Here is a 24,595-nt window from a genome sequence, read left to right on the forward strand (position 1 = left end):
CCATTTTAGGTAAGGGCAAGGGGAGGTATGGGCGGCTTAGCGCAGTGCGTGTGGCAGCGGGGGGGCCGCCATGTTGGGTGAGGGCAGAAGGACGTGGCAGTGAGGGTGAGCGCGGGGTATGCCGGGAGCGGCCGCCATTTTGAGCGAGGGCAGGGGGAGGCGGCGGCCATTTTAGGTCAGGGTAGCAGGGCTGCGGCGCGGCGGCCATGCCGGGCTGAGGGGAAGGAGCAGCGGCGGGATCGGCAGGAGGCCATTCCCGGCTTCGGGAGCGCGGCGGAGCTGTGGCCGCGATGAGCTCTACAACCTCGGCGTTTCCGAGCCCCGAGTGACGGGGGGGGGGGAAGCGGAGGCGCCGCGCCCGCGGGTGGAAGCCGCCGCCAGGCGCTGAGGTAAATCCTTAAGGCGGGATGAAATCCACCTTCTTCCCCACGTCCTGGCGCTGGGGAACGGCTGGAAAAGGGACGAATGAGCTGTAACCCACGGGTAACCGCCATGCTGCCGGTACCGGAGCCCTCCGGGGCCACGGCGCTGCTCATTGCGGGCCGGTGCCGGTGTCCCCCCCCCTCAGCCGGGCTGGGGCAGGGAAGCCATTGAGCCCCGGATCGCCTCAGCCCCGCCGGCCGGTTGCCATGGCGATGCCGCCTGCCGTCAGTCAGCACGGCGCGGAGGGGTAGGGTGGGGGGGGGGGCGGGTTTTACGACAGCGCCGCCGGCATCACGACAGCCGGCCGCGGTTGACGGCCCCCGCCTGAGGCGCCGGCGGTAGGGACCGCCGGTAACGGGAGGTAACGGGGGGCTCTCTGTTAACGGGATGGATCCAAGGACGGGAATAAGCCCTGGCAGGGGTTAAATGGCGTCTAAGGGGGGGGGGGGGTTTGGCCTGCGGGCCTTGTGGTGGGGTTCCTGCCGTGAGGGGGGGGCTGAGCTGGGGGAGGCGGATGGGCTGCGTGTGGCTGTGAGGGCTTGAAAGGGAAAGGAAGGGCTCGGTGTAACCGCTAAAGGCAATGGAGGGGCTCGGTTTAGCCCTTAAAGGCAATGGAGGGGCTCGGTTTAACCCTTAAAGGCAATGGAGGGGCTCGGTGTAACCCCTAAAGGCAATGGAGGGGCTCGGTTTAACCCTTAAAGGCAATGGAGGGGCTCGGTTTAACCCTTAAAGGCAACGGAGGGGCTCGGTTTAGCCCTTAAAGGCAATGGAGGGGCTCGGTTTAACCCCTAAAGGCAATGGAGGGGCTCGGTGTAACCGCTAAAGGCAATGGAGGGGCTCGGTTTAACCCTTAAAGGGAATGGAGGGGCTCGGTTTAACCCTTAAAGGCAATGGAGGGGCTCGGTTTAACCCTTAAAGGCAATGGAGGGGCTCGGTTTAACCCTTAAAGGCAATGGAAAGGCTCGGTTTAGCCCTCAAAGGCGATGGAAGGGCTCGGTTTAACCCTTAAAGGCAATGGAGGGGCTCGGTTTAACCCTTAAAGGCAACGGAGGGGCTCGGTTTAACCCTTAAAGGCAACGGAGGGGCTCGGTTTAACCCCTAAAGGCAATGGAGGGGCTCAAGTTTAACCCTTAAAGGCGATGGAAAAGCTTCTCCATCAGCTAATTCCTTTCCCATTCCCATTGGGAACGCGATGGGAGCGGAGGCTGCCCTGGGAAGGCTTTGCCGCAGCCCCATCCCTTTATGTTGCGGTTGCTGGAGTGTGTAAGGGCCCATGCCAGCTGGGTGGCAGTGGGAATTCCAGGCTGTCGGAATTCCCGGCTGGGATGCAGCACCGCCATCCGGAGGCGGACGGATCCGCTTAGGAATACAGCGGCCCGATGGGATGAGGCTTAACGGGAGTGAAGTGGGATCCGATGGGAAGGAGCGAGGCAAGCATCGATCCCAATGGAGCCCGCGGGGTGCCAAGCGGGGAAGCCTTGCTATATCCCTGTTTCCACGTGGCTCCGAGAGGAAGGGATTATGGGATGCGTTCGGAACGCTTCCCTGCCCGCGTTGGGAATGGGGCTCCGTCGGTGATGCAAGCCGCCATCGATCGCTGCCAGGCAGGCAGGCAGCGTTGGGCCCATCCCCGCCGCTCCCGAGGGATAGAGCATCCTTCCCGGCGGCAGGAATTCCGCTCCCATGAGCTCCTGGTGCTTCCCGAAGCTCTTGCGGAAGGCGGGCAGGTGCCGGGCTCCGAGGCCGGAAGGCGAAAGGTACTTGATCCGTGGCGCTTCCCAAAGGCTTGCCGGGAAGCATCCCTTGGGATAGCTCCAATCCTTTCAAGCAAGGGGGGGGTTTTCCGGGAGAAAAGCTTGGGAATGGGAATAGCTCTTGGTGTGCCAGTGTTTTCCCTGCGTGGAAACAGCGAGGAGCCCGTGGCTAAACCCGTATAGAAAGGTGTCCCATAGCTTCCCTTGGGAATGCCGCGTTTCCAGCGCTGCTTTCCGGCCTAGCTTGGGATCGTATCCCAGAGGATCCAAGCAGCGAGCCCAGCGCCTTTGGGCAGCGTTGCTCCTGGCTTTGGGATGCCTTTGGGATCCGAGGGGCTGCGTGAGCCCCATTGGAAGGCTGGGCTATTCCCGGCTCTGCTCCCTTCCCTTTTCCCCCCCCTCCCGTTTTTCCATGTCCGTTATCCGGGTCGATTGCCCAGCCTGCAGGGCTTGCTCGGGCAGGAGTCAGGGATGCTGGGACCTTCATTGCCCTGGAAGTGGCAGGAATTCAGGCCTCAATCCCACTGTTTGGAAGCGGAAGAAGCCAGGTTCATGGAAAAGCCCCAAGGCGAGCTTATGGGGCAGCGGGGGGCTGCGGGTGCCTTTCCTTGGATGGATCCTCATGGAATGATTTGGGTTGAAGGGGCCTTGGAGCTCAACTTAGATCCCATGGGATACCTGCCCTAGGCCCGGCTGCCTTGGGCATTCCAGGCATGGGGCAGGCCCGGCTTCAGCCCATCCCAATATCCCAGCGCCTTCCCTGTATCCCATCTAACCCAGCCGGCCGCCATTCCCGTTATCCCATCCCTCCTCATGGATTCTCCCTGTCCCCGCAGCCCACCGAGCGGGATGGCCGGGAACAGCCTGGTGCTGCCCATCGTGCTATGGGGCCGCCGGGCCCCCACGCACTGCATCTCCAGCTTGCTCCTTATGGAAGACGTGCCCATGGTGGTCACGGGCTGCCACGACGGGCAGATCTGCCTCTGGGACCTGGCTCCGGACCTGCAGGTGAGGGAAAACCGGGAGAATCCCGCTTTTCCAGCCCTTTGGATGGAAGCGCCTTTCCGGTGGCCTTTTCCAGCTGCGCGGCGGCGGCGGCGAAATCCATCCCATAGGGAATGTCGCAGCTTCAACCTAAAGGGGGGGGGGGGGGGGGGGGGTGCAGATGGATTCCCGGGATCCGTTATCCCATGCCAGGGAAATGAATGGGAATACCGCCTTCGCCCTCGTGCCGCAAAGAGCTTGGAACGGAGCGGGATGGACCCGCAGAACAAGCCAGGTTTATGGCCAGCTTCCCATTGGATAGAGGAATTCCTTTATCCCGGATACCCAAAGAGCGAGTGGTTCCCCCCCCCCCCCACTTCCCAAATCCCACTGGGATGGTGGATTTAAGCAGGAAAAGGGGCAGGAAGCCGCTGGCTCCTTATCCCAAGGGCCATAGGCTGAGTGCGGCGCACTGATTTCGCATCTATAGGCGACGGTGGCTGCGTAGGAGACATTTAATCTCCTCTGCCTAAGGGATAAGCGTATCCATCCCATAATAGCAGCCCGGCCAAGCTCTTCCACGGGTCTCTATGTTGTCTCCGTCGATCCCTGTGTCCCGGGCTCCTTGGGTGTATATCCATAGGGATCCAGACCCACGGATGCTGCGTTCAGGCCCTGCGTTTGCCTTCTCCTCCTAGGTGAACCCCAGGGCCCTGCTCTTTGGCCACTCTGCCTCCATCACTTGCTTGGCCAAGGCCGGCGACAAGCAGCACATCGTGAGTGCCTCGGAGAGCGGGTGAGTTCCCTATGGATTTCCCCCTCTCCGGGCCTTTTCCAGCCGGGAATGTCATCCCGTGCCGGTCTTCGTCCTCATGCTCTTCTCCTGCCCGTCCTCTGCCTTAAGGCGGGCGCTTTAGGAGGCGGCTGTGTCAGAGCCCTTGTTTTAACACTGGCATTCCCAAAGGCAGGAATGCTGCCCCTAGGATGTAAGCGGGAGTCGGGAATAACCCGTTAGCAAGAGCTTCCAGGTAGAGGTGCAGGGGAAAGGGCCTTAAAGGACATCCCTACCCCATGGGGCAGGGATTGGGACTGGATCCCAAGCTCCCTTCCCACCGGAGCCAGCGTTATCCCATGAGGAATGCCGCCATCCAGCCCCTCCACGCCTTCTCCCCCTTTCCCCGCTGCAGGGAGATGTGCCTCTGGGATGTCAACGACGGCAGGTGCATCGAGTTCACCAAGCTGGCCTGCACGCACACGGGCATCCAGGTGAGCGCCTGGGGCTGGGATCCCTATGGAATGCTTCCCAAGGGAAGCGGGAATGCCGCGGCGGCGCTGGCAATCCCGGCTTTTCCCCCGCAGTTCTACCAGTTCAGCGTCGGATCCCAACGGGAAGGGAGGCTCTTATGCCACGGGCACTATCCCGAAATCCTCGTCGTGGATGCTACCAGCCTGGAAGTGCTTTATTCCTTGTTATCCAAGATCTCTCCCGACTGGATCAGCGCCATGACCGTCCTTCGATCCCATAGGACACAAGGTAAGGAGCCGCCGGAATCCCCTCCCCAAACGGGGCTGCCAGTAACAGGGGCTCGGAAGCGACTGAGCCCGAAGGTGCCTTCCATCCCATTCCATGATTCCGGGAAGGAATGCTGCCTCGGGATTTACCCCCCTCCTCGCTTGCTCTTCCGCAGAGGACACGGTGGTGGCCGTTTCCGTGACTGGCATCCTGAAAGTCTGGATCATCACCTCGGAAGCGGGCCGCATGCAGGTCAGGAAAAGCCGCCGCATCCATGCCATTCCTGCTGTCGGGAATGCCGCACTCCCGCTGGATCCTCTCCTTCCAGCCCCCTCGTGGTGGGGTAGTGGGCTTGCCTTCCCTCTTGGCCGGCTGAACGCGGAATGCCGGCGTTTCCCTATCCCGATTCGTCGCCTTGCCAGCGGAATTCCCAACTTTTCCCTTGATTTCATCGGGAAAACTCCGTTTTCTTCTTTGTTCCGCCTAATAATTGGTGTTAATACCTAGCTAGGGGTGCCCCCCCTCAGGTATGGGTGCCCCCCCTCAGGTATGGGTGCCCCACTGAGATATGGGTGCCCCCACTCAGCTATGGGTGCCCCCCCTCATGTATGGGTGCCCCCACTGAGATATGGGTGCCCCACTCGGCTATGGGTGCTGCCACTGAGATATGGGTGCCCCCACTCACCTATGGGTGCCCCACTGAGATATGGGTGCTCCCACTGAGATATGGGTGCCCCCACTCACCTATGGATGCCCCACTGAGATATGGGTGCCCCCACTCACCTATGGGTGCCCCACTTGGCTATGGGTGCTCCCACTGAGATATGGGTGCCCCACTGAGATATGGGTGCCCTACTCAGCTATAGGTGCCCCACTGAGATATGGGTGCTCCCACTGAGATATGGGTGTCCCCACTCACCTATGGGTGCCCACTGAGATATGGGTGCCCCCACTCACCTATGGGTGCCCCACTGAGATATGGGTGCCCCCACTCACCTATGGGTGCTGCCACTGAGATATGGGTGCCCCCACTCAGGTATGGGTGCCCCCACTGAGATATGGGTGCCCCACTCGGCTATGGGTGCTCCTACTCAGCTATGGGTGCCCCACTGAGATATGGGTGCCCCCACTGAGATATGGGTGCCCCCACTCACCTATGGGTGCCCCACTGAGATATTGGTGTCCCCACTCACCTATGGGTGCCCCACTGAGATATGGGTGCCCCACTCGGCTATGGGTGCTCCCACTCAGCTATGGGTGCCCCACTGAGATATGGGTGCCCCACTCGGCTATGGGTGCTCCCACTCAGCTATGGGTGCCCCACTGAGATATGGGTGCCCCCACTCAGGTATGGGTGCCCCCACTGAGATATGGGTGCCTCACTCAGCTATGGGTGCTCCACTGAGATATGGGTGCCCTACTCAGCTATAGGTGCCCCACTGAGATATGGGTGCCCCCAGTGAGATATGGGTGCCCACTGAGATATGGGTGCCCCCTCACCTATGGGTGCCCCCCCTCAGGTATGGGTGCCCCCCTCACCTCTGGGCGCCCCCCCCCTTATTCCCCCTTCTTTCCAAGCCCCATTCCTCCCCGACGGCCTCTTGCCCCGCATCCCTCGGGACTCCGGCATTCCAAAGGGATCGCGGTCCAGCCGGCCGCTCCCCGGGCCGAGCTCTCCCTCGGGGCACCGTATTCCCACTGGGAATGCCGTGGGCCCTTTGCTCCTAGGCCACGGGCCCGCTCTTCGAAGAGGAATCCAAGCCCGTCTCGTGCCAGCACTGCCAGAGCATCTCCTCCTGTCCCTTCCTGCCCGGCTCCTTGCTGGTCGTGTGCTCCAAGGCCTGGCGGGTACGTGCACGCCATCCCATGGGATGCTCCGGAGTGGGGGGGGGGGGGATCCCCTTCTCCCGAGGCTCATCCCGACGGAGCAGCTCCGGTGTTTCCTCGGTAGGTGTTCGACGCCGCCGACTATTCCCTGCTCTGCTCCGTGCCCAGCGAGAGGCAACGGGCCTGGAGCGGCGGCGAATTCCTTGGAGCCGATGGGATCGTCGTGTGGAGCGAAGAGGGCCGGAGCTTCATCTATCGGTTACCGGCCAGGTAGGGAAAGGAGGCGGCATTCCCGGGAATAACCGGGCAGGGATAGCGAGGCACCGAACGGATGCCATGGGAGCTGTGGGCGCAGCGCCGTGGCCTTTTCCCCTTGGAAAACGGCAGGATGGGAGCGGATCCGTGCGGGAATGCCTTGGTGGGGTTCGCTCTTGGAGCCTTGGCCGTAGCATTCCATAGGTGGACGCTGACGGCCTCTTTTCCCCTTTTTCCTTGTCCTGCATCCCAGCTGCCTCCCGGCCAGCGCCTCCTTCCGTAGCGACGTTGGGAAAGCCATGGAAAACTCCGTCCCCCCTTGCCTGGTCGCCGTGGTGGACAGAGCAGGGCAAGAGGTAGGAGCGCCGCGCTTTGGGATGGCTCCGTTTCCTCGAGGATTCCTAGGAAAAGCGACCTGTATCCCTGTTAATTCCCTTTTCCAGGAGCTCCTCATCTGCCCCCCTGTCACTCGCTTCTTCTCTGCCCAAAAGCCTTCGGCTTCCGGGCTCCTCATCCAAGGCGACTCTTCGGGAAGGCTTTCCCTTTGGAGCATCCCGGCTTCCCTGGAGCAAGGGAGCCGTGCGGAAGGTATCCGCGGCTTCCCGAATTCCGGGCTTGAAAAAGGGAGGGTGAAAGGGGGGTAGGGGGGATAGGCATGGATCGGGAGAGAAGCCTCATAGGGAGCAATGGGGATGCTCCATCCACCGGGAGCCCCCCATCCCTATGGAGCACAACGGGGATATCCCTGCGGGATGAGGAGCGGCATCCTGTGTGTTAACCCTGCCTCTCTCCCTTCATCCCTTTGCTGCAGGCCTCCAGCCCACCACTTCCCTATCCCTGCAGGAAGCCTTTGACAGGCTGAGGCCTCATCCGGCCGGGATCATCGACCAACTGAGCTCGATCCCGAACTTCCCGGAGCCCCTCAAGGTGACGGCCAGCGTTTACATCCCGAGCCACGGGCGCCTGGTGTGCGGGCGCGAGGACGGCAGCATCGTCATCGTGCCGGCCACGCAGACGGCCACCGTGCAGCTCCTGCAGGGAGAGCACATGCTCCGCAGGGGTACGGAAGCCAGGCGGGAATGCCGGGAATGCCGGCGCTGCAGCAAGCCAGGGGGGGCTATGGAAAACGGCCCGCTCCGGCCGTGAGCGTTAAGGTTCTTCCCTATCCAAAGCGTTCCGTCATGAAGGAATGGGATAGGTAGAAAAAGCTGGGAAAAGAGCCTAAGGAAACCTTCAAGCGGCTCCCAGCGCTTTGGGAGCTGGAAAAGGGGCTTTGCGCTTGGGAATGTCGGGCTGGGATAATTGGGAATGGCTTCAAGCTCTTGGGAGATGGGATCGGAGGCAGGAGTGAGCCGTGCCTGCAGACCCTTTGGGATGGGGCTCCCATCCCGCTGGGAAGCTGCTGCACGCGTGGATCCGTCTCCTTCACCTCCTTGGAAGCGCTTGGGAATGCTTTGGGATGGGGCAGGATGGGTTGGCTTCCGTGAGTCCCTAGCGTTCGGAGCAGCCCGGCCTAGTGGAAGGGGTCCCCATTGGAATTCCATGAGCTCCGCATCCCTTCCATCCTCTTTGGCGCCCCAAACTCCGCGCTGCTTGCATTCCGACGTCGTTTCCCCATCCATCCCGGTGGGATTGGGTTGTGATGGAAGTTCCCTGACCTCATTCCCGGTCTCTTTTCCCTTTTCCTTCCCCGTTATCCCAGGTTGGCCACCCCACCGCACGCTGCGAGGCCATCGCACCAAGATCACCTGCCTGCTGTATCCCCATCAGGTGGCGGCGCGCTACGACCGCAGCTCCCTGCTTTCGGGAGCCGTGGATTTCTCCGTTATCCTATGGGATATCTTCTCCGGAGAGATGAAGCATCTCTTCCTTGTGCACGGCGGCGAGATCACCCAACTGCTGGTGCCCCCCGATAACTGCAGCGTGAGTCAGCTGCCAGCACCCCCCCACCACCCCCCCCCCCCCCACTTCAAATCCCTTGGGAATGCTGGAAGGATCCAGCTCGGATGCCTGGGAAGGAGGAATGTATTCCGTAGGGAAAATGGGAATGGGGCGGCCGCTCCATCACAGGCCTTGAGGAGCTCGCAGGCCCCTTCCAAGCCAAGAGCTTGGACCCGAGTGCCTTTCGCCATGGATTGGGCTCCTCAAGCAGCTTCCGGGGCCTCTTCCCGCTGCTCCGGCGAGGAAAACGGGATGCAAATCCCACCTTTCCTTCTGCCTCATCCTGACGGCTTCTTCTCCTGCCTTCTCTAGGCCAGGGTCCAGCACTGCGTCTGCTCGGTGGCCAGCGACCACTCGGTGGGCTTGCTGAGCCTGCGGGAGAAGAAGTGCGTCATGTTGGCATCCCGGCACCTCTTCCCCATCCAAGTGATCAAGTGGCGGCCTTCCGAGGACTACCTGGTGGTGGGATGCGCCGACGGCTCCGTCTACGTCTGGCAGATGGATACAGGTGAGGGAAAAGGGAAGCGGGGTGGTGGCCGTCGGATGCGATCCCAACGGGAGATCCCGTAGGAAGCGGACGTTCCCCATGGCTTCCGTCCTCATCCTCTTCCTCCTCATCCCAGGAGCTCTGGACCGCTGCGTGATGGGAATAACGGCCGTGGAGATCCTGAACGCCTGCGACGAGGCCGTGCCGGCCGCCGTGGAGGCCCTGAGCCACGCCGCTGTCAACCTCAAGCAGGCCATGACCAGGAGGAGCTTGGCCGCCCTCAAGAACGTGGCCCACCAGAAGCTCCAGACGCTGGCCACCAACCTCCTGGCTTCCGAAGCGTCCGAGAAGGTGAGCTGGGCACGCAGGGAATTCCCGTCCGCTGGAATTCCGGGCCGAAGCTGAAGGGAAAAGGGGGAGCGAAGCCGTGAAGAGCTGGTGTTCTTCACCCCAAAGATGCTGTTCTTCACCCTAAAGATGCTGTTCTTCACCCTATAGCTGGTGTTCTTCACCCTATAGCAGGTGTTCTTCACCCTATAGCAGGTGTTCTTCACCCTATAGCAGGTGTTCTTCACCCTATAGCAGGTGTTCTTCACCCTATAGCAGGTGTTCTTCACCCTATAGCAGGTGTTCTTCACCCTAAAGCTGGTGGTCTTCACCCTAAAGCTGGTGTTCTTCACCCAAAGCTGGTGTTCTTCACCCTATAGCTGCTGTTTTTCATCTAAAGCTGGTGTTCTTCACCCAAAGCTGGTGTTCTTCACCCTATAGCTGCTGTTCTTCACCTAAAGCTGGTGTTCTTCACCTAAAGCTGGTGTTCTTCACCCAAAGCTGGTGTTCTTCACCCTAAAGCAGGTGTTCTTCACCCTAAAGCAGGTGTTCTTCACCCTAAAGCAGGTATTCTTCACCCTATAGCAGGTGTTCTTCACCCTATAGCAGGTGTTCTTCACCCTATAGCAGGTGTTCTTCACCCTATAGCAGGTGTTCTTCACCCTATAGCAGGTGTTCTTCACCCTAAAGCTGGTGTTCTTCACCCTATAGCAGGTGTTCTTCACCCTATAGCAGGTGTTCTTCACCCTATAGCAGGTGTTCTTCACCCTATAGCAGGTGTTCTTCACCCTAAAGCTGGTGTTCTTCACCCCAAAGCTGGTGTTCTTCACCCTATAGCAGGTGTTCTTCACCCTAAAGCTGGTGTTCTTCACCCCAAAGCTGGTGTTCTTCACCCTATAGCAGGTGTTCTTCACCCCAAAGCTGGTGTTCTTAATCTAAAGTTGGTGTTCTTCACCCTATAGCAGGTGTTCTTCACCCTAAAGCAGGTGTTCTTCACCCTAAAGCAGGTGTTCTTCACCCTATAGCAGGTGTTCTTCACCCTATAGCAGGTGTTCTTCACCCTATAGCAGGTGTTCTTCACCCTATAGCAGGTGTTCTTCACCCTAAAGCTGGTGTTCTTCACCCTATAGCAGGTGTTCTTCACCCTATAGCAGGTGTTCTTCACCCTATAGCAGGTGTTCTTCACCCTATAGCAGGTGTTCTTCACCTAAAGCCGCTGTTTCCCCCCTCAACCTGCTTTTCCTGCTTTTTCTCCAGGGGGATTTACCCAAGTACTCCCACCATTCCCTGACGGTGCAGGCCATCAAGACGAACGGGACGGATCCCGACATCCACGTGCTCTTCTTCGACGTGGAGGCCCTCATCATCCAACTGCTGAGCGAGGAGGCTTCCCGAGCCACCGGCTCCTTGGCTTCTCCCGAGAGCTTCCCGAAAGATTCCAGAAGCTTGGATAAAGGAGGCTCCTTCCTGGCGAGCAAAAGAGCCGCCGTCCTCTTGCAGCAGGTGAAGGAGACCATCAAGGAGAACATCAAAGAGCATCTCCTGGATGAGGAAGAGGAGGAGGAAGACTCCCGGAGGCCAAAGAGGACCGACGGCGATCCCGAATATCGCTCCAGCAAATCCAAGCCTTTAACTCTCCTGGAATCCAACCTGACCATGGATACAGCCAAGCTCTTCATGTCCTGCCTCCACGCTTGGGGCCTCAATTCCAGCCTGGATGAGCTCTGCTTGGAGCGTTTGGGAATGCTGAAGCCCCACTGCTCCGTGTCCTTCGGGCTCCTCTCCAGAGGCGCCCACATGTCCCTCATGCTCCCGGGTTACAACCAAGCTCTCGGGAAGGGCTCCCGGGATAAGGAGGAATCCGTAGGGAAAGCATCCGCTCCGGAAGGCTTCGGGAAGGGCACCTACGGAGTATCCCGGGCCGTGACCACGCAGCATCTCCTCTCCGTCATCTCCTTGGCCAACACGCTCATGAGCATGACCAACGCCACCTTCATCGGGGAGCACATGAAGAAAGGGCCCGCCAGGTAGGGAGCCCGCTCGGAGCCAGGCGCGATGCCGACTTGCATTCCATACCTTTGGAATCACGGAATGCTCGGCTTGGAAAAGACCCCGAGCGCATCCCCCCCCTTCCAAGCCACCGGGCAATGCCTTGCCCTGAAGGAGTAGTTTGAGATGAGCTTTTCCCCCCACCACTTCCCGATGCTTTGCTGGGAATGGGAGCTGGAATCTTCCCCTCGGAGCTGCTTTTCTCCCTGTGCTTTTCCTGCCTTTATCCCCTTTTTTCCTTCTCCTTTTCCCGGTTGCTCTTCAGGCCACCCAGACCAGGCACTCCTGAGACCTCGCGAGCCAAAGCTCCCTGTGCCATTGCAGGCCAAGGACAAATCAAACAAGGTAAAAAGCCGGGCCCTGGCAACGTTTGCTATCGCGTTTGATATCAAATCCGATAGCAAAGAGCATTCCTAACCCCCCCCCCGGAGGCCTGGAGCAGCCGGGAGATGCTCCAAGAGGGATTCGCACCTCTTGGAAAGGGGGGGGACCAGCTTTCGAGGCTGTAAATCCGCCTCCGTAGTGGGACATCCCAAAGGAGCCTTGCTTTACCGCGGCCTGTCATTCCCGAAGGCAGGAAGAGCGTGGGATGGATAGAGAAGGGATGCGCGTAGGCCTCACCGTGGCGGAGGTCCCGGCTCCGAGCCCTTGGGAATGGCGTTATTCCCACCTCCTCCGCTGCCGGGTACCGCAGGCTGGGCTTCTCCTTCCCCAGTGGGCTTCAGCTGCTGCTCCCCTCACTTTGCCTCCTCTCTTTCTTCTCTTTCTCTTCCTGTCTCTCCCTTGGGAAGTCAATCCCGCTGCTCCTTCGGGTGCCGAAGCTGCTCCCGGTGCTTCCGACGCTGCTCCTCCTTTCCATCCCTGTTTCCTAGTCAATGAAGGTATTCCGGGCCTCCCTTTCCGCCTTGCCTTCAGCCTCCCACCTACTGCCCATAGGGAGGGGATAAAGGGGGGGGGGGGGGGAGGAAGAGGAGGAGATGGCTCGGACTGGCTGGAAAAGGCCTGGAAGCTCCGTCCGCTTCCGATAGGGAAAGCAGGAGCCTGGCCTGGCAAGGATGCTCTTGTAACCCTGGTGTAAACTACTCGGGGTCCGGGGGGGGACTTGGGTCTTTGTATAATCGGGGGCTTGAAGAGCATGGGGAGTAGGGGGGTTGTGCCCCACAAGTGGTCCAGCCCCCCCTCAGCGTAACCCCTTTGTAGCGCCTTAAGGCAGAACGGGGATGCTACCAGTAGGAAGTATGCATTGGGTATCCATAGGGATTCCTAGGAGTAAATCCTTCTTCCAAGCATCGAACATGGAATCTGCTCAGGTTGGAGCCCTGGAGGGAAGTTCTTTAAGGTAAAACAGGGATGCTACTAGTAGGAAGTATGCATTGGGTATCCATAGGGATTCCTAGGAGTAAATCCTTCTTCCAAGCATCTCCTATGGAATCAGCTCCGGTTGGAGCTCCAGAGGGAAGCTCCTGGAGGTAGAACAGGGATACTACCGGTAGGAAGTATGCATTGGGTATCCATAGGGATTCCTAGGAGTAAATCCTTCTTCCAAGCATCTCCTATGGAATCAGCTCAGGTTGGAGCCCTGGAGGGAAGTTCTTTAAGGTAAAACAGGGATACTGCCAGTAGGAAGTATGCATTGGGTATCCATAGGGATTCCTAGGAGTAACTCCTTCTTCCAAGCCTCTTCCATGGACTCGGGCCTGGTCGGATCCGCGCAGGGTCGGAGTAGGAGTGGAGTAAGGACGTTGGAGGCAGGTTGAGGGGGCAAGCCAGGAGGCAAACCCTTGCCAACAGCGCGTAAAGCCCATCCCGCGTTGGGATTGAGGGCCTTTTAGGCCACGGCATTCCCGAAAGGAATCCGAACGGGATAGCCGAGCAGGCTAGGACAAGCACCCCTCAACCGGCTCGGTGGGCAACGGAAGCCGCGGGGCCTTGGGAGGTTTGCGCCCTGCTCATCCCGTGGCTTTTCCTTTGGGATGCGCGGCGGCAGGATGGAGCCAGCTGGCTGCGATGCACTGCGTGATGCTCCCCGACCTGCTGGGCCTCGAGAGATTCCGACCTCCTCTCCTGGAGATGCTGGCGCGGAGGTGGCAGGATCGCTGCTTGGAGGTGATGCCCCCCCCTTTCCCTTTATCCAATGGGAAGCCCCAACTTCCTCCTCCTCCTTTAGGTCGCATCCCGACTGCTGTTCCCTGGCTCCTATGGGATTTTCCTTTGGAGCTGATGGCATGGCTCCTCTTGGCTCTGCAGGTGAGAGAAGCGGCCCAGGCCCTGCTGCTTGCCGAGCTGCGGAGGATGGAGCAAGCAGGGAGGAAGGAAACCATCGACGCTTGGGCTCCTTACCTCCCCCAGCACATGGACAGCGTCCTATCCCGTGAGTCAGGAGCCGGGATGAATCCCTTGGGAAAAGCCCCCCCCCTCCCCAAGGCATTCCGCATGGAAGCACGCCAACCCCTCGCACCCCTTCTGTCAGAGCACGGGGCCCAACGTGGCCTTGAGCCCTGCCTGTGGATGAGCTTTAAGATCCCTTCCGAGCCATTCCATGATCCCAAACGCCATGGAATGACTCAGCCGGCTCAATAGACCGAGGATTCCCTGGAAAACAGGGATCGGGGAGGGGAAGAAAAGGGTTTTCCTACTGATTCCAAAGGTGTTCCTTGGCTCTTGCAGCTGGAGTAGCCACAGAAGCCATGCAGACGGGCAGCGCCAGCCCGGATCCTTTGGGAACAGAAGCCAAGGTCCAGGAGGAGGAGCATGACCTGGCTGACGACGACATTCCAGCAGGTGGGCATCATCCGTGGGGAGCCCGGCGGGTTTGGGGAGCCGGCCGCTGAGCCAAGGCTCTGGATCCCTATGGAATGGCACGGCTCGGATAGGACCTTTCAGACCCTCTGGGTCCAATTCCCAATGTTGTGCTCCAAGAGGTCATGCAACCCCACGCAATTCCTATCCGGAAGTGACCTCGGGATGCCTTTTCCGCGCTGCTTTAGGCACGGCAAGAGGAAAATCCCTCGGGATTAGAGGTGTTGGAGCCCAGCATCCTCCAGGCTGAGCTCCGAAGGTTCCTATTGCTCGGCCTGCGCTGCGAGGCTGGTACCCGGTGGCCCCGAGGAGTTTTCCCTGCATTCCCTTCATCCGTGGGTTTCATCCATCCCTGTTTCAAGGATCCCTCGGCCATCGGAGCATCCCGAGGAGCTCCCAAATGGGAAGGACTTGGAATGCCGGGCGAGGAAAAAGCCTCCATGGAGGCCTTAGGGCAGCTCGCAGTGCCTAAAGATGCTCCAGGAAACCGGGAATGCGGACTTTAGGGGAAGGATGCAGGGCTAGGAATGCCGTTTGCCCACTGAGCATCCCGATGCAGTGCTTCCTTGCTCCTTCCCCTCTGGAGCACAAGAGGGAGCTGTGGATACGGGAAGGAGCCATGGGTTTGGAATTCTCCTATATCCCCACCAAACTCCGCAGTGCTTTTGTCCTTCTCTTTCCCACCTCCAGCTCTTGGAGCTCATTACTTTTCCATTGGGAATGGGGGTGATGAGCCATCCTATCAAGAGGACGGATCCGTGTGCATCCCCATGCGTGAGGAGACGCCAAATGATCCGGCAGGAAAAGCTCCTTCCATAGAGCTTTTCCTTACTAAAAGCTCCCACAAGCTGGCGGTTTATATGGAGAGCATCCGTAGGGTTAGTGATGGCATTCCAGCGGCATTCCAGCGGCATTCCAGCTAAAAGGTGTCCTGCTCTAAGTGGAAGGCATCCTAAGTAAGGTCTTTCCCAATCCAACCCATTCCAGGAGGCAGCACTTCCCATTGTGCTGCTGGAAGTCAAAGCGGGAGGCAGGGTGCTGAGTGGAAGGATGCATCCTTTGGGATGCAGTGCAGGGTTGACTTCCAAGGAAAAGCAGGAGGAGGGGGAATGGCTGCTCCCAGGCTTTAATTCCCTACTGGAAGCAACACCCGCGTTCCCTCTTCCCGTTTTCCTCGGTGCCTCTCCCGTTGATCCGTATCCCGGCATTCCCTGCTCCAGCATCTGCTCCCTGCACGCTCGGATCCAAATCCGTAAGGCAGAGCTGTGCTCAGCCAGGCTGGGGAACGGGATACAGGGAGCTCAGGGCAGGATTTCTCGTGTCATTCCCGAACGACTGGGATACAGTGGGAGCAGGAGCACCTGGCCATAGGTGTTGAGGCGATTCCTGCAGACAGGAATCCTGGAGCAGCTCCCATAGGTTTTTCCGGCCATGTGGTGCCTCCTCACGCACTTCAGACTCCGTTGGTTCTGTGGAATCCATATGGATATCCAGTCTATGTGGATAATAGATGGGGATATCCATTCTGTATGGATAACAGATAGGGATATGGAGATATATATATGGATCATAGATATGGATATCCGTTCTGTATGGATATATATATATGGATAATAGATACGGATATCCATTCTATATGGATAACAGATAGGGATATGGATATATATATATATGGATCATAGATATGGATATCCGTTCTGTATGGCTAATAGATATGGATATCCATTCTATATGGGTAATAGGTATGGATATGGGTATATATATGGATAATAGGTATGGATATCCATTCTATATGGATAATAGGGATATCCATTCTATATGGGTAATATATATGGATATATACATGGATAATTGATATGGATATCCATTCTATATGGATAATAGGGATATCCATTCTATATAGATAATATATATGGATATGGATATATATATGGATAATAGATAGGGATATCCATTCTATATGGGTAATATACATGGATATGGATATGGATATCCATTCTATATGGAGAATAGATAGGGATATCCATTCTATATGGATAATAGATAGGGATATCCATTCTATATGGGTAATATACATGGATATGGATATATATATGGATAATAGATATGGATATCCATTTTATATGGATAATAGATAGGGATATCCATTCTGTATGGATAATAGATAGGGATATCCATTCTATATGGGTAATATATATGGATATGGATATATACATGGATAATAAATATGGATATCCATTCTATATGGATAATAGATAGGGATATCCATTCTATATGGGTAATAGGTAGGGATATGGATAATAGATATGGATATCCATTCTATATGGATAGTAGATATGGGTATCCATTCTATATGGATAATAGATAGGGATATGCATTCTATATGGGTAATATATATGGATAATAGATAGGGATATCCATTCTATATGGATAATAGATAGGGATATCCATTCTATACGGAGAATAGATAGGGATATCCATTCTATATGGATAATAGATAGGGATATCCGTTCTATATGGATAATAGATAGGGATATCCAGTCTGTATGGATAATAGATAGGGATATCCGTTCTATATGGATAATAGATAGGGATATCCATTCTATATGGGTAATAGATAGGGATATCCGTTCTGTATGGATAATACACATGGATAGCTCCTACTAGGATGGGAGTGAGGATGATGGAGGAGCGGCTGTCCCTATGTGTGGCACGGGCTGAGCTCAAAGGTCCCTGCAATCCAAACCAGTCAGGCAGCATTGGACCCGCGCAGAATTCCATGGCTTTTCCGACAAGGCAACAACCGCCCCGGCGCCATTCCCAACCTCCATCCCTTCCTTCCCGTTGCAGGTTACCTGCCCCAGCTCAAGAAGGTCTCCACGTCCTATGAGGAGAGGAGGAAGCAAGCCACAGCCATTGTCCTGTTGGGAGTCATCGGGGCCGAGTTCGGAGCCGAGATCGAACCTCCCAAACTCCTCACTCGGCCCCGGAGCTCCAGCCAGATTCCCGAAGGATTTGGCTTGACCAGCGGGGGAGCCAACTATTCCCTGGCGAGGCACACGTGTGAGTATCCCAAAGGATGGGAGCAAGGGGAAGGCGCCAGAGGGATCTTAGAGCAGCTTCCGGGGCCCCAGGCAGCTGCGGGAGGAGCATTCCCGCTGCGTTCGCTATGGAAAGTGGGAATTTCACTGTGGTTTCATAGGCAGCAAGGGATAAAGAGCCCGGATCCGAGGCCGGCCTAACCCCCTTCGTGTGTCTTCCTCTCTGCAGCGCAGCAAGAGCCGTTCTATTCCGAGTAAATGAGGTTTCGATCCCACTTTATCCCACTTTAAGGAGAAAGGCCAGCTGGAGACTGGCTGAAATCCATCCTTTTCCTGCGCCTGGAATTGCATTAGGGCGCCGTAGCGAGTCATACGTTATCCCAAATCCGTTTATAATGGAGCAGGGAAGCAGCGAGCCAATAGGAGTCTGCTCCTCAGAGGCCATTAAACCGCCTTCTCTCCCGATTAATAAGCGTAATCCCATTAAATCCCGGGATTTATTCCCAGCTGCGTGACGGAATGCGCTCAAAACGCAGCTGCTTCCATGGAAACCAGCAGCATTCCATCCCGAGGAGCCGCCTTTACCCAGGTTTTCTCCTGGTCCGCGTGCATTCCTTAAGGAATTCGGGCAAGCCGTGAGCTGCGGGACAGCACTGGATCCATGGATTTAAGCCAGGAAAAGGGAGATTGGGATGGGATTAGCTGGGATAGTGGGAAGATGCTCTTAGACCACGAAGCCAAGCGGTGGGTGCGAGCAGGGTCCTGCTGGGGGGGCTGAGGCCACCCATTCCCAAATCCCGCTCCGTGGAATAGACTTGGAAGTTGAAGGCCAGGATGTCCGCATCCCAAACCCGCTTTTCCAGGACTCTGGAAAAGTCTCTTCCCTCCTTTTACCGTGATGATGTGTTTAGGGCCTTAACTAAGCTTAGTTGATGGCGTTGCCAAGGGCAAGTCCTTCCCGGATGGAGATGTCCGGGAATGAGGAGGGAATGACATGGATCACCTTCCTCTTCCTCCTTAGCGTAGCTTACACCAGGCGGGATGCAGCGCCGGGAGAATCCCGATGGATTAGGAGATGCTTGAGCTCGGTGGCCATGGGAGCTCCATGACATCGATCCCCCCCCCCCCCCCCCCCCCCAACCCCATTCCATCGGGAATTCCCTGGAGGCTCCCACCTTTTCCCCTTTCTCCCAGGCAAGGCGCTGACGTTCCTGCTGCTGCAGGCGCCCAGCGCCAAGCTGCCGGCGCACAGCACCATCCGCAGGACCGCCACCGACCTCATCGGCCGCGGCTTCACCGTCTGGGAGCCCTACATGGACGTCTCCGCCGTGCTCATGGGCCTGCTGGAGCTCTGCGCCGAGGCCGACAAGCACTTGGCCAAGTAAGTGGAACCCGGCATTCCGGGCGTTGGGAATGCCGTTGGGCTCCTGCGGCTCCAGGGCGACCTTGGTGGAAGGGGGCAAGCACGGCCCTGGTGCTGGGCCAGGCCTTGGGTACCAAGCGTCGCCTCCAACCTGGCCTTGGCGGATGGGGTATGCCCAGCATCGCCTTCCGACCCATTCCGGTGTCCCATAGGGAAGAACTTCCCAAGATCCCATCTCCCCCACGTTAAAGCCATTCCCTTGAGGGTTGGAATGGATGTGGTGAGGTTCTCCCTTCAATGCTCCTCCTCCTCTTCTTCATCCTCATCCTCAGCATCACCCTGGCGCAGCCACGCCGGTGCTGGTCCAGTGCTTGGGTACCACCCATCCCTTCCAACCCATTCCAATGTCCCCATTCCCCTCATAGGGAAGAACTTCCCAAGATCCCATCTCCGCCAGGTTAAAGCCTTGAGGGTTGGAATGGATGTGGTGAGGTTCTCCCTTCAATGCTCCTCATCCTCTTCTTCATCCCCTCCTCAGCATCACCCCAGGGCTGCCACACCAGTGCTGGTCCAGGCCTTGGGTACCACCCATCCCTTCCAACCCATTCCAATGTCCCATCCATGTCATAGGGAAGAACTTCCCAAGATCCCATCTCCCCCAGGTTAAAGTCATTCCATTGAAGTCTGCTTGGAAGGGTTGGAATGGATGTGGTGAGGTTCTCCCTTCAGTGCTCCTCATCCTCTTCTTCATCCCCTCCTCAGCATCACCCTGGCGCTGTCACACTGGTTCTGGTCCAGCGCTTGGGTACCACCCTTCCCTTCCAACCCATTCCAATGTCCCCATTCCCCTCATAGGGAAGAACTTCCCAAGATCCCATCTCCGCCAGGTTAAAGCCTTGAGGGTTGGAATGGATGTGGTGAGGTTCTCCCTTCAGTGCTCCTCATCCTCTTCTTCATCCCCTCCTCAGCATCACGCCAGGGCTGCCCCTGAGCCCGGCTGCCGACTCGGCCCGCTCGGCGCGCCACGCTCTGGCCCTCATCGCCACCGCCAGGCCCCCGGCCTTCATCACCACCATCGCCAAGGAGGTGAGGGGGGGCCCCCAAGCTCCTTTTCCCTTGGGATCCGCGCTCCGACCTCCCTCCTTTCCCTTCCTGCCCGAGGGATGGGGCAGCTCCTGGCGTTGGGAAGCTCATCCGGACCCCCTTGGCCTCGCTCCTGTGTCGTAGGTGCACAGGCACACGGCCCTGGCGGCCAACGCTCAATCCCAGCCCAACATCCACACGTCCACCCTGGCCAGGGCCAAAGGGGAGATCCTGAGGGTCCTGGAGATCCTCATCGAGAAGATGCCCACCGACGTGGTGGATCTGCTGGTGGAGGTGAGCTTTTCCTTAGGGATCGGGGAGCGCCAGCGCCGTTGCCCTCCGGAGCTATGGAATGACGCGGCCTCGTCTCTCGCAGGTGATGGACATCATCATGTATTGCCTCGAAGGCTCCTTAGTCAAGAAGAAAGGGCTTCAGGAATGCTTCCCGGCCATCTGCAGGTGAGCTCTTCCGTCGGGAATGCCGTCTGGGCTGGAAAGGACCTGGAGAGCATCCAATTGGATAGGGCCCCCAAGCTGGGAAGAGCCAGCGGCCCAGGCCAGGTTGGATGGGGCTGGGAGCGAGCTGCTCTAGTGCAAGGGGTCCCTGTTGGAATCGGATGAGCTTTAAGCTCTTTCCCAACCCAAAGCAGGCTTGGATTCCTGGAGTCTCCGGCAGGCTATTCCCATCATCCGGGCGGGCCCCATCCCACCAGCTTCCCTGTATCCCGGTGTTCCTTCCAGGTTCTACATGGTGAGCTATTACGAGCGGAGCCACAGGATAGCGGTGGGAGCTCGCCATGGGTCGGTGGCCCTCTATGACATCCGCACTGGGAAGTGCCAGGTAATCCATGGAATTCCAGACCTTTATCCCTGGAAGCTGGGGGAAGAGCAGTGAGCTCATGCTGGATGATGCTCTTATGGAAGCTCAATACAGGAACTAGGGACGGCTCGCATCTCTTAGCTTGGCGTCTGGATCTTCATGGAATGCTGTGTATCTCCTTTATAGCTCACTTCCCAAAGAGATCCCGGTTTTCTGTCTCCTTTTCCAACTCGATCCCTTTTCTCTAGCTCGGATTCCAAATGTATTCCCTCTTTTCCACCTCATGCTTCCCAAACCCCTCTCTTTCGCCTCCCATTCCCCACTATTCCAATGGCACTTGGGTCCTGCCTCTCCCTCCTATTAAATAACGCAGCATTCCCACTCAGTGCTCGGTATTCCCAATGCTTGGCATCCACCAAAGCTGGGATTCCTGTGTTTTTCCAGCCGCTGTGGCCTTCCCATGGAGGTCTGGATTTGCCCTTCACCTGGGAGCATCCGGGGCCTCGCTCTTTAGCTCTCTATGGATCCATTGCCTCCAGCTCCTGCTTTTGCCACAGCAGCATTCCCAAGGAAACACTTCCTGCTGCACGGCTCTGGAAGCCATTGGATCGGGATGGAGAGCACAGTGGGGTTAAATAGGGGCCCTACGGTGGGTGGGTGCCGTATAGGGGCCCCCGTTGCCCTTTTCCATAGGGATGCGCTCGAAAGGAGCCTTCCACCTTGTAGCTGCCGCTCCGGAGCTCAGAGCGGGAGCGCTGGGCCACATTCCATGTTCTTTCCCTCTCTTCCCAGACTATCCATGGCCACAAAGGCCCCATAACTGCAGTGGCTTTTGCTCCCGATGGCCGGTACCTGGCCACCTACTCCAACTCCGACAGCCACCTCTGCTTCTGGCAGGTAAGGTGGGATCCGTCGGGATGAGCATGGACACCTGCAACAGGCTGGAGGTGGGAGCGGGTCCAGGCTGGAGGTGGGAGCAGGTCCATGTTGGAGATGGGAGCAGCTCCGTGTTGGAGATGGGAGCAGCTCCATATTGGAGATGGGAGCAGATCCAGGATGGAGATGGGAGCAGCTCCGTGCTGGAGATGGGAGCAGCTCCAGGTTGGAGATGGGAGCAGCTCCGTGTTGGAGATGGGAGCAGGTCCAGGATGGAAGTGGGAGCGGGTCCAGGTTGGAGATGGGGGCAGCTCCGTGTTGGAGATGGGAGCAGCTCCAGGTTGGAGATGGGAGCAGGTCCAGGTTGGAGATGGGAGCAGGTCCAGGTTGGAGATGGGGGCAGCTCCGTGTTGGAGATGGGAGCAGATCCAGGATGGAGATGGGAGCGGGTCCAGGATGGAGATGGGAGCAGCTCCGTGTTGGAGATGGGAGCAGCTCCATGTTGGAGATGGGAGCAGCTCCATATTGGAGATGGGAGCAGGTCCAGGATGGAGATGGGAGCAGCTCCGTGTTGGAGATGGGAGCAGCTCCATGCTGGAGATGGGAGCAGCTCCATGTTGGAGATGGGAGCAGCTCCAGGTTGGAGATGGGAGCAGGTCCAGGTTGGAGATGGGAGCAGGTCCAGGTTGGAGATGGGAGCAGCTCCGTGTTGGAGATGGGAGCAGCTCCGTGTTGGAGATGGGAGCAGCTCCAGGTTGGAGATGGGAGCAGCTCCAGGTTGGAGATGGGAGCAGCTCCAGGTTGGAGATGGGAGCAGCTCCAGGTTGGAGATGGGAGCAGCTCCAGGTTGGAGATGGGAGCAGCTCCAGGTTGGAGATGGGAGCAGCTCCAGGTTGGAGATGGGAGCAGCTCCAGGTTGGAGATGGGAGCAGCTCCATGTTGGAGATGGGAGCAGCTCCAGGTTGGAGATGGGAGCAGGTCCAGGATGGAGATGGGGGCAGCTCCGTGTTGGAGATGGGAGCAGATCCAGGATGGAGATGGGAGCGGGTCCAGGATGGAGATGGGAGCAGCTCCGTGTTGGAGATGGGAGCAGCTCCAGGTTGGAGATGGGAGCAGGTCCAGGATGGAGATGGGGGCAGCTCCGTGTTGGAGATGGGAGCAGGTCCAGGATGGAGATGGGAGCAGGTCCAGGATGGAGATGGGAGCAGCTCCAGGTTGGAGATGGGAGCAGCTCCATGTTGGAGATGGGAGCAGCTCCATGTTGGAGATGGGAGCAGCTCCAGGTTGGAGATGGGAGCAGCTCCAGGTTGGAGATGGGAGCAGCTCCAGGTTGGAGATGGGAGCAGCTCCAGGTTGGAGATGGGAGCAGCTCCAGGTTGGAGATGGGAGCAGCTCCAGGTTGGAGATGGGAGCGGGTCCATGTTGGAGATGGGAGCAGCTCCATGTTGGAGATGGGAGCAGCTCCGTGTTGGAGATGGGAGCAGCTCCAGGTTGGAGATGGGAGCAGGTCCATGTTGGAGATGGGAGCAGCTCCAGGTTGGAGATGGGAGCAGGTCCAGGATGGAGATGGGGGCAGCTCCGTGTTGGAGATGGGAGCAGATCCAGGATGGAGATGGGAGCGGGTCCAGGATGGAGATGGGAGCAGCTCCGTGTTGGAGATGGGAGCAGCTCCAGGTTGGAGATGGGAGCAGGTCCAGGATGGAGATGGGGGCAGCTCCGTGTTGGAGATGGGAGCAGGTCCAGGATGGAGATGGGAGCAGGTCCAGGATGGAGATGGGAGCAGCTCCAGGTTGGAGATGGGAGCAGCTCCATGTTGGAGATGGGAGCAGCTCCAGGTTGGAGATGGGAGCAGCTCCAGGTTGGAGATGGGAGCAGCTCCAGGTTGGAGATGGGAGCAGCTCCAGGTTGGAGATGGGAGCAGCTCCAGGTTGGAGATGGGAGCAGCTCCAGGTTGGAGATGGGAGCAGCTCCAGGTTGGAGATGGGAGCAGCTCCGTGTTGGAGATGGGAGCAGGTCCAGGATGGAGATGGGAGCAGGTCCAGGATGGAGACGGGAGCAGGTCCAGGATGGAGACGGGAGCAGCTCCAGGTTGGAGATGGGAGCAGCTCCGTGTTGGAGATGGGAGCAGATCCAGGTTGGAGATGGGAGCGGGTCCATGTTGGAGATGGGAGCAGCTCTGTGTTGGAGATGGGAGCAGCTCCATATTGGAGATGGGACTTGCTCCATGTTGGAGATGGGAGCGGGTCCGTGTTGGAAGTGGGAGCGGGTCCGTGCTGGCGACGAGGGTCTCCGGAAGCCATGCGCCCGCCGCCTTTCCCTTGCCGACCCTTGCAGATGAACACCTCTCTCCTGGGAAGCATTGGAATGCTGAACTCGGCCCCCCAGCTCCGCTGCATCAAAACCTTCCAGGTCCCCCCCGTGCAGCCGGCGTCGCCCGGCTCCCACAACGCCCTCAAGCTGGCCCGCCTCATCTGGACTTCCAACAGGAATGTCATCCTCATGGCGCACGATGGCAAGGAGCATCGCTTCATGGTCTAAGGTAAAGCCCCGGCCTTCCTTCCTGCCCGGTTTTCCAGCCTTGCCGACGCTCTCCCAACGCTTCCTGCTCTTCCCGTTGCAGGCCGATGGATGGCGGAGCGCGCTCCTTGGAACGCTGCAGCCGAAGGCAGGGATCGGCGCCGCGCCGGGCGCGAGGAGCCCATCCCAACGTCTTTCCCGCATGGATTTCCTTGGGAGCCTCTTCCCAGCCGCTCCGAAGGATTCCCGTTGGCCTGGGCTTTGGAATGATGGTGGCGGGAGGAGCTCCTTGCCTTGGGATGGGAAGAGCCGCAGTTGGGTCGGCGATTCCGATCCAAAGGGAATGTTCCCTCTCCCAGAGAGCCTTGGAAGTGCTGCTGATCCCAGACTCCCTTTGCTGCGGGTTGGGAGCGCAAACGTGTAAATATTCCCTCCAAAATCCCGGCAAAGTGGAAAAGCAGCTTGGGAAAAGGGAAAAAGAAGGAATATTTTATGTCGGAAGGTGGTTTTCCAGGTATTTCTTGGACAAAAAAGCT

General features: G+C 58.0%; 1 protein-coding gene across 5 annotated transcripts; it reads left to right on the forward strand.

Moving 5' to 3' along the window:
• Positions 1-162: 162 nt before the first annotated feature.
• LOC136005840 (WD repeat-containing protein 7-like) lies at positions 163-24,560 on the forward strand. Of its 5 annotated transcripts, none has more exons than XM_065663732.1 (29): positions 163-389; positions 3,014-3,185; positions 3,860-3,957; positions 4,349-4,427; positions 4,521-4,695; positions 4,850-4,926; positions 6,403-6,522; positions 6,626-6,771; positions 7,010-7,112; positions 7,200-7,344; positions 7,568-7,816; positions 8,459-8,679; positions 9,010-9,205; positions 9,321-9,535; positions 10,769-11,538; positions 11,826-11,905; positions 12,352-12,441; positions 13,548-13,666; positions 13,808-13,931; positions 14,228-14,341; positions 17,210-17,422; positions 18,595-18,781; positions 19,732-19,849; positions 19,991-20,140; positions 20,223-20,305; positions 20,588-20,687; positions 21,459-21,563; positions 23,877-24,081; positions 24,163-24,560. In XM_065663732.1, the coding sequence occupies exons 2-28, from the start codon at positions 3,027-3,029 to the stop codon at positions 24,078-24,080; spliced, it is 4,440 nt and encodes a 1,479-aa protein (XP_065519804.1). In that variant the 5' UTR covers positions 163-389; positions 3,014-3,026; the 3' UTR covers position 24,081; positions 24,163-24,560. The 5 variants fall into 5 exon arrangements, with proteins under 5 accessions (XP_065519804.1, XP_065519805.1, XP_065519803.1 ...); XM_065663733.1 differs by lacking the exon at positions 163-389 and adding an exon at positions 725-784; XM_065663731.1 differs by lacking the exon at positions 163-389 and adding an exon at positions 1,671-2,180 and having other exon boundaries at positions 6,606-6,771; positions 7,600-7,816.
• The last annotated feature ends 35 nt before the right edge of the window (positions 24,561-24,595 follow it).

Source organism: Lathamus discolor, chromosome Z (assembly GCF_037157495.1).
Source record: "Lathamus discolor isolate bLatDis1 chromosome Z, bLatDis1.hap1, whole genome shotgun sequence".
In the NCBI taxonomy this organism is placed as follows: Eukaryota; Metazoa; Chordata; class Aves; order Psittaciformes; family Psittacidae; genus Lathamus; species Lathamus discolor.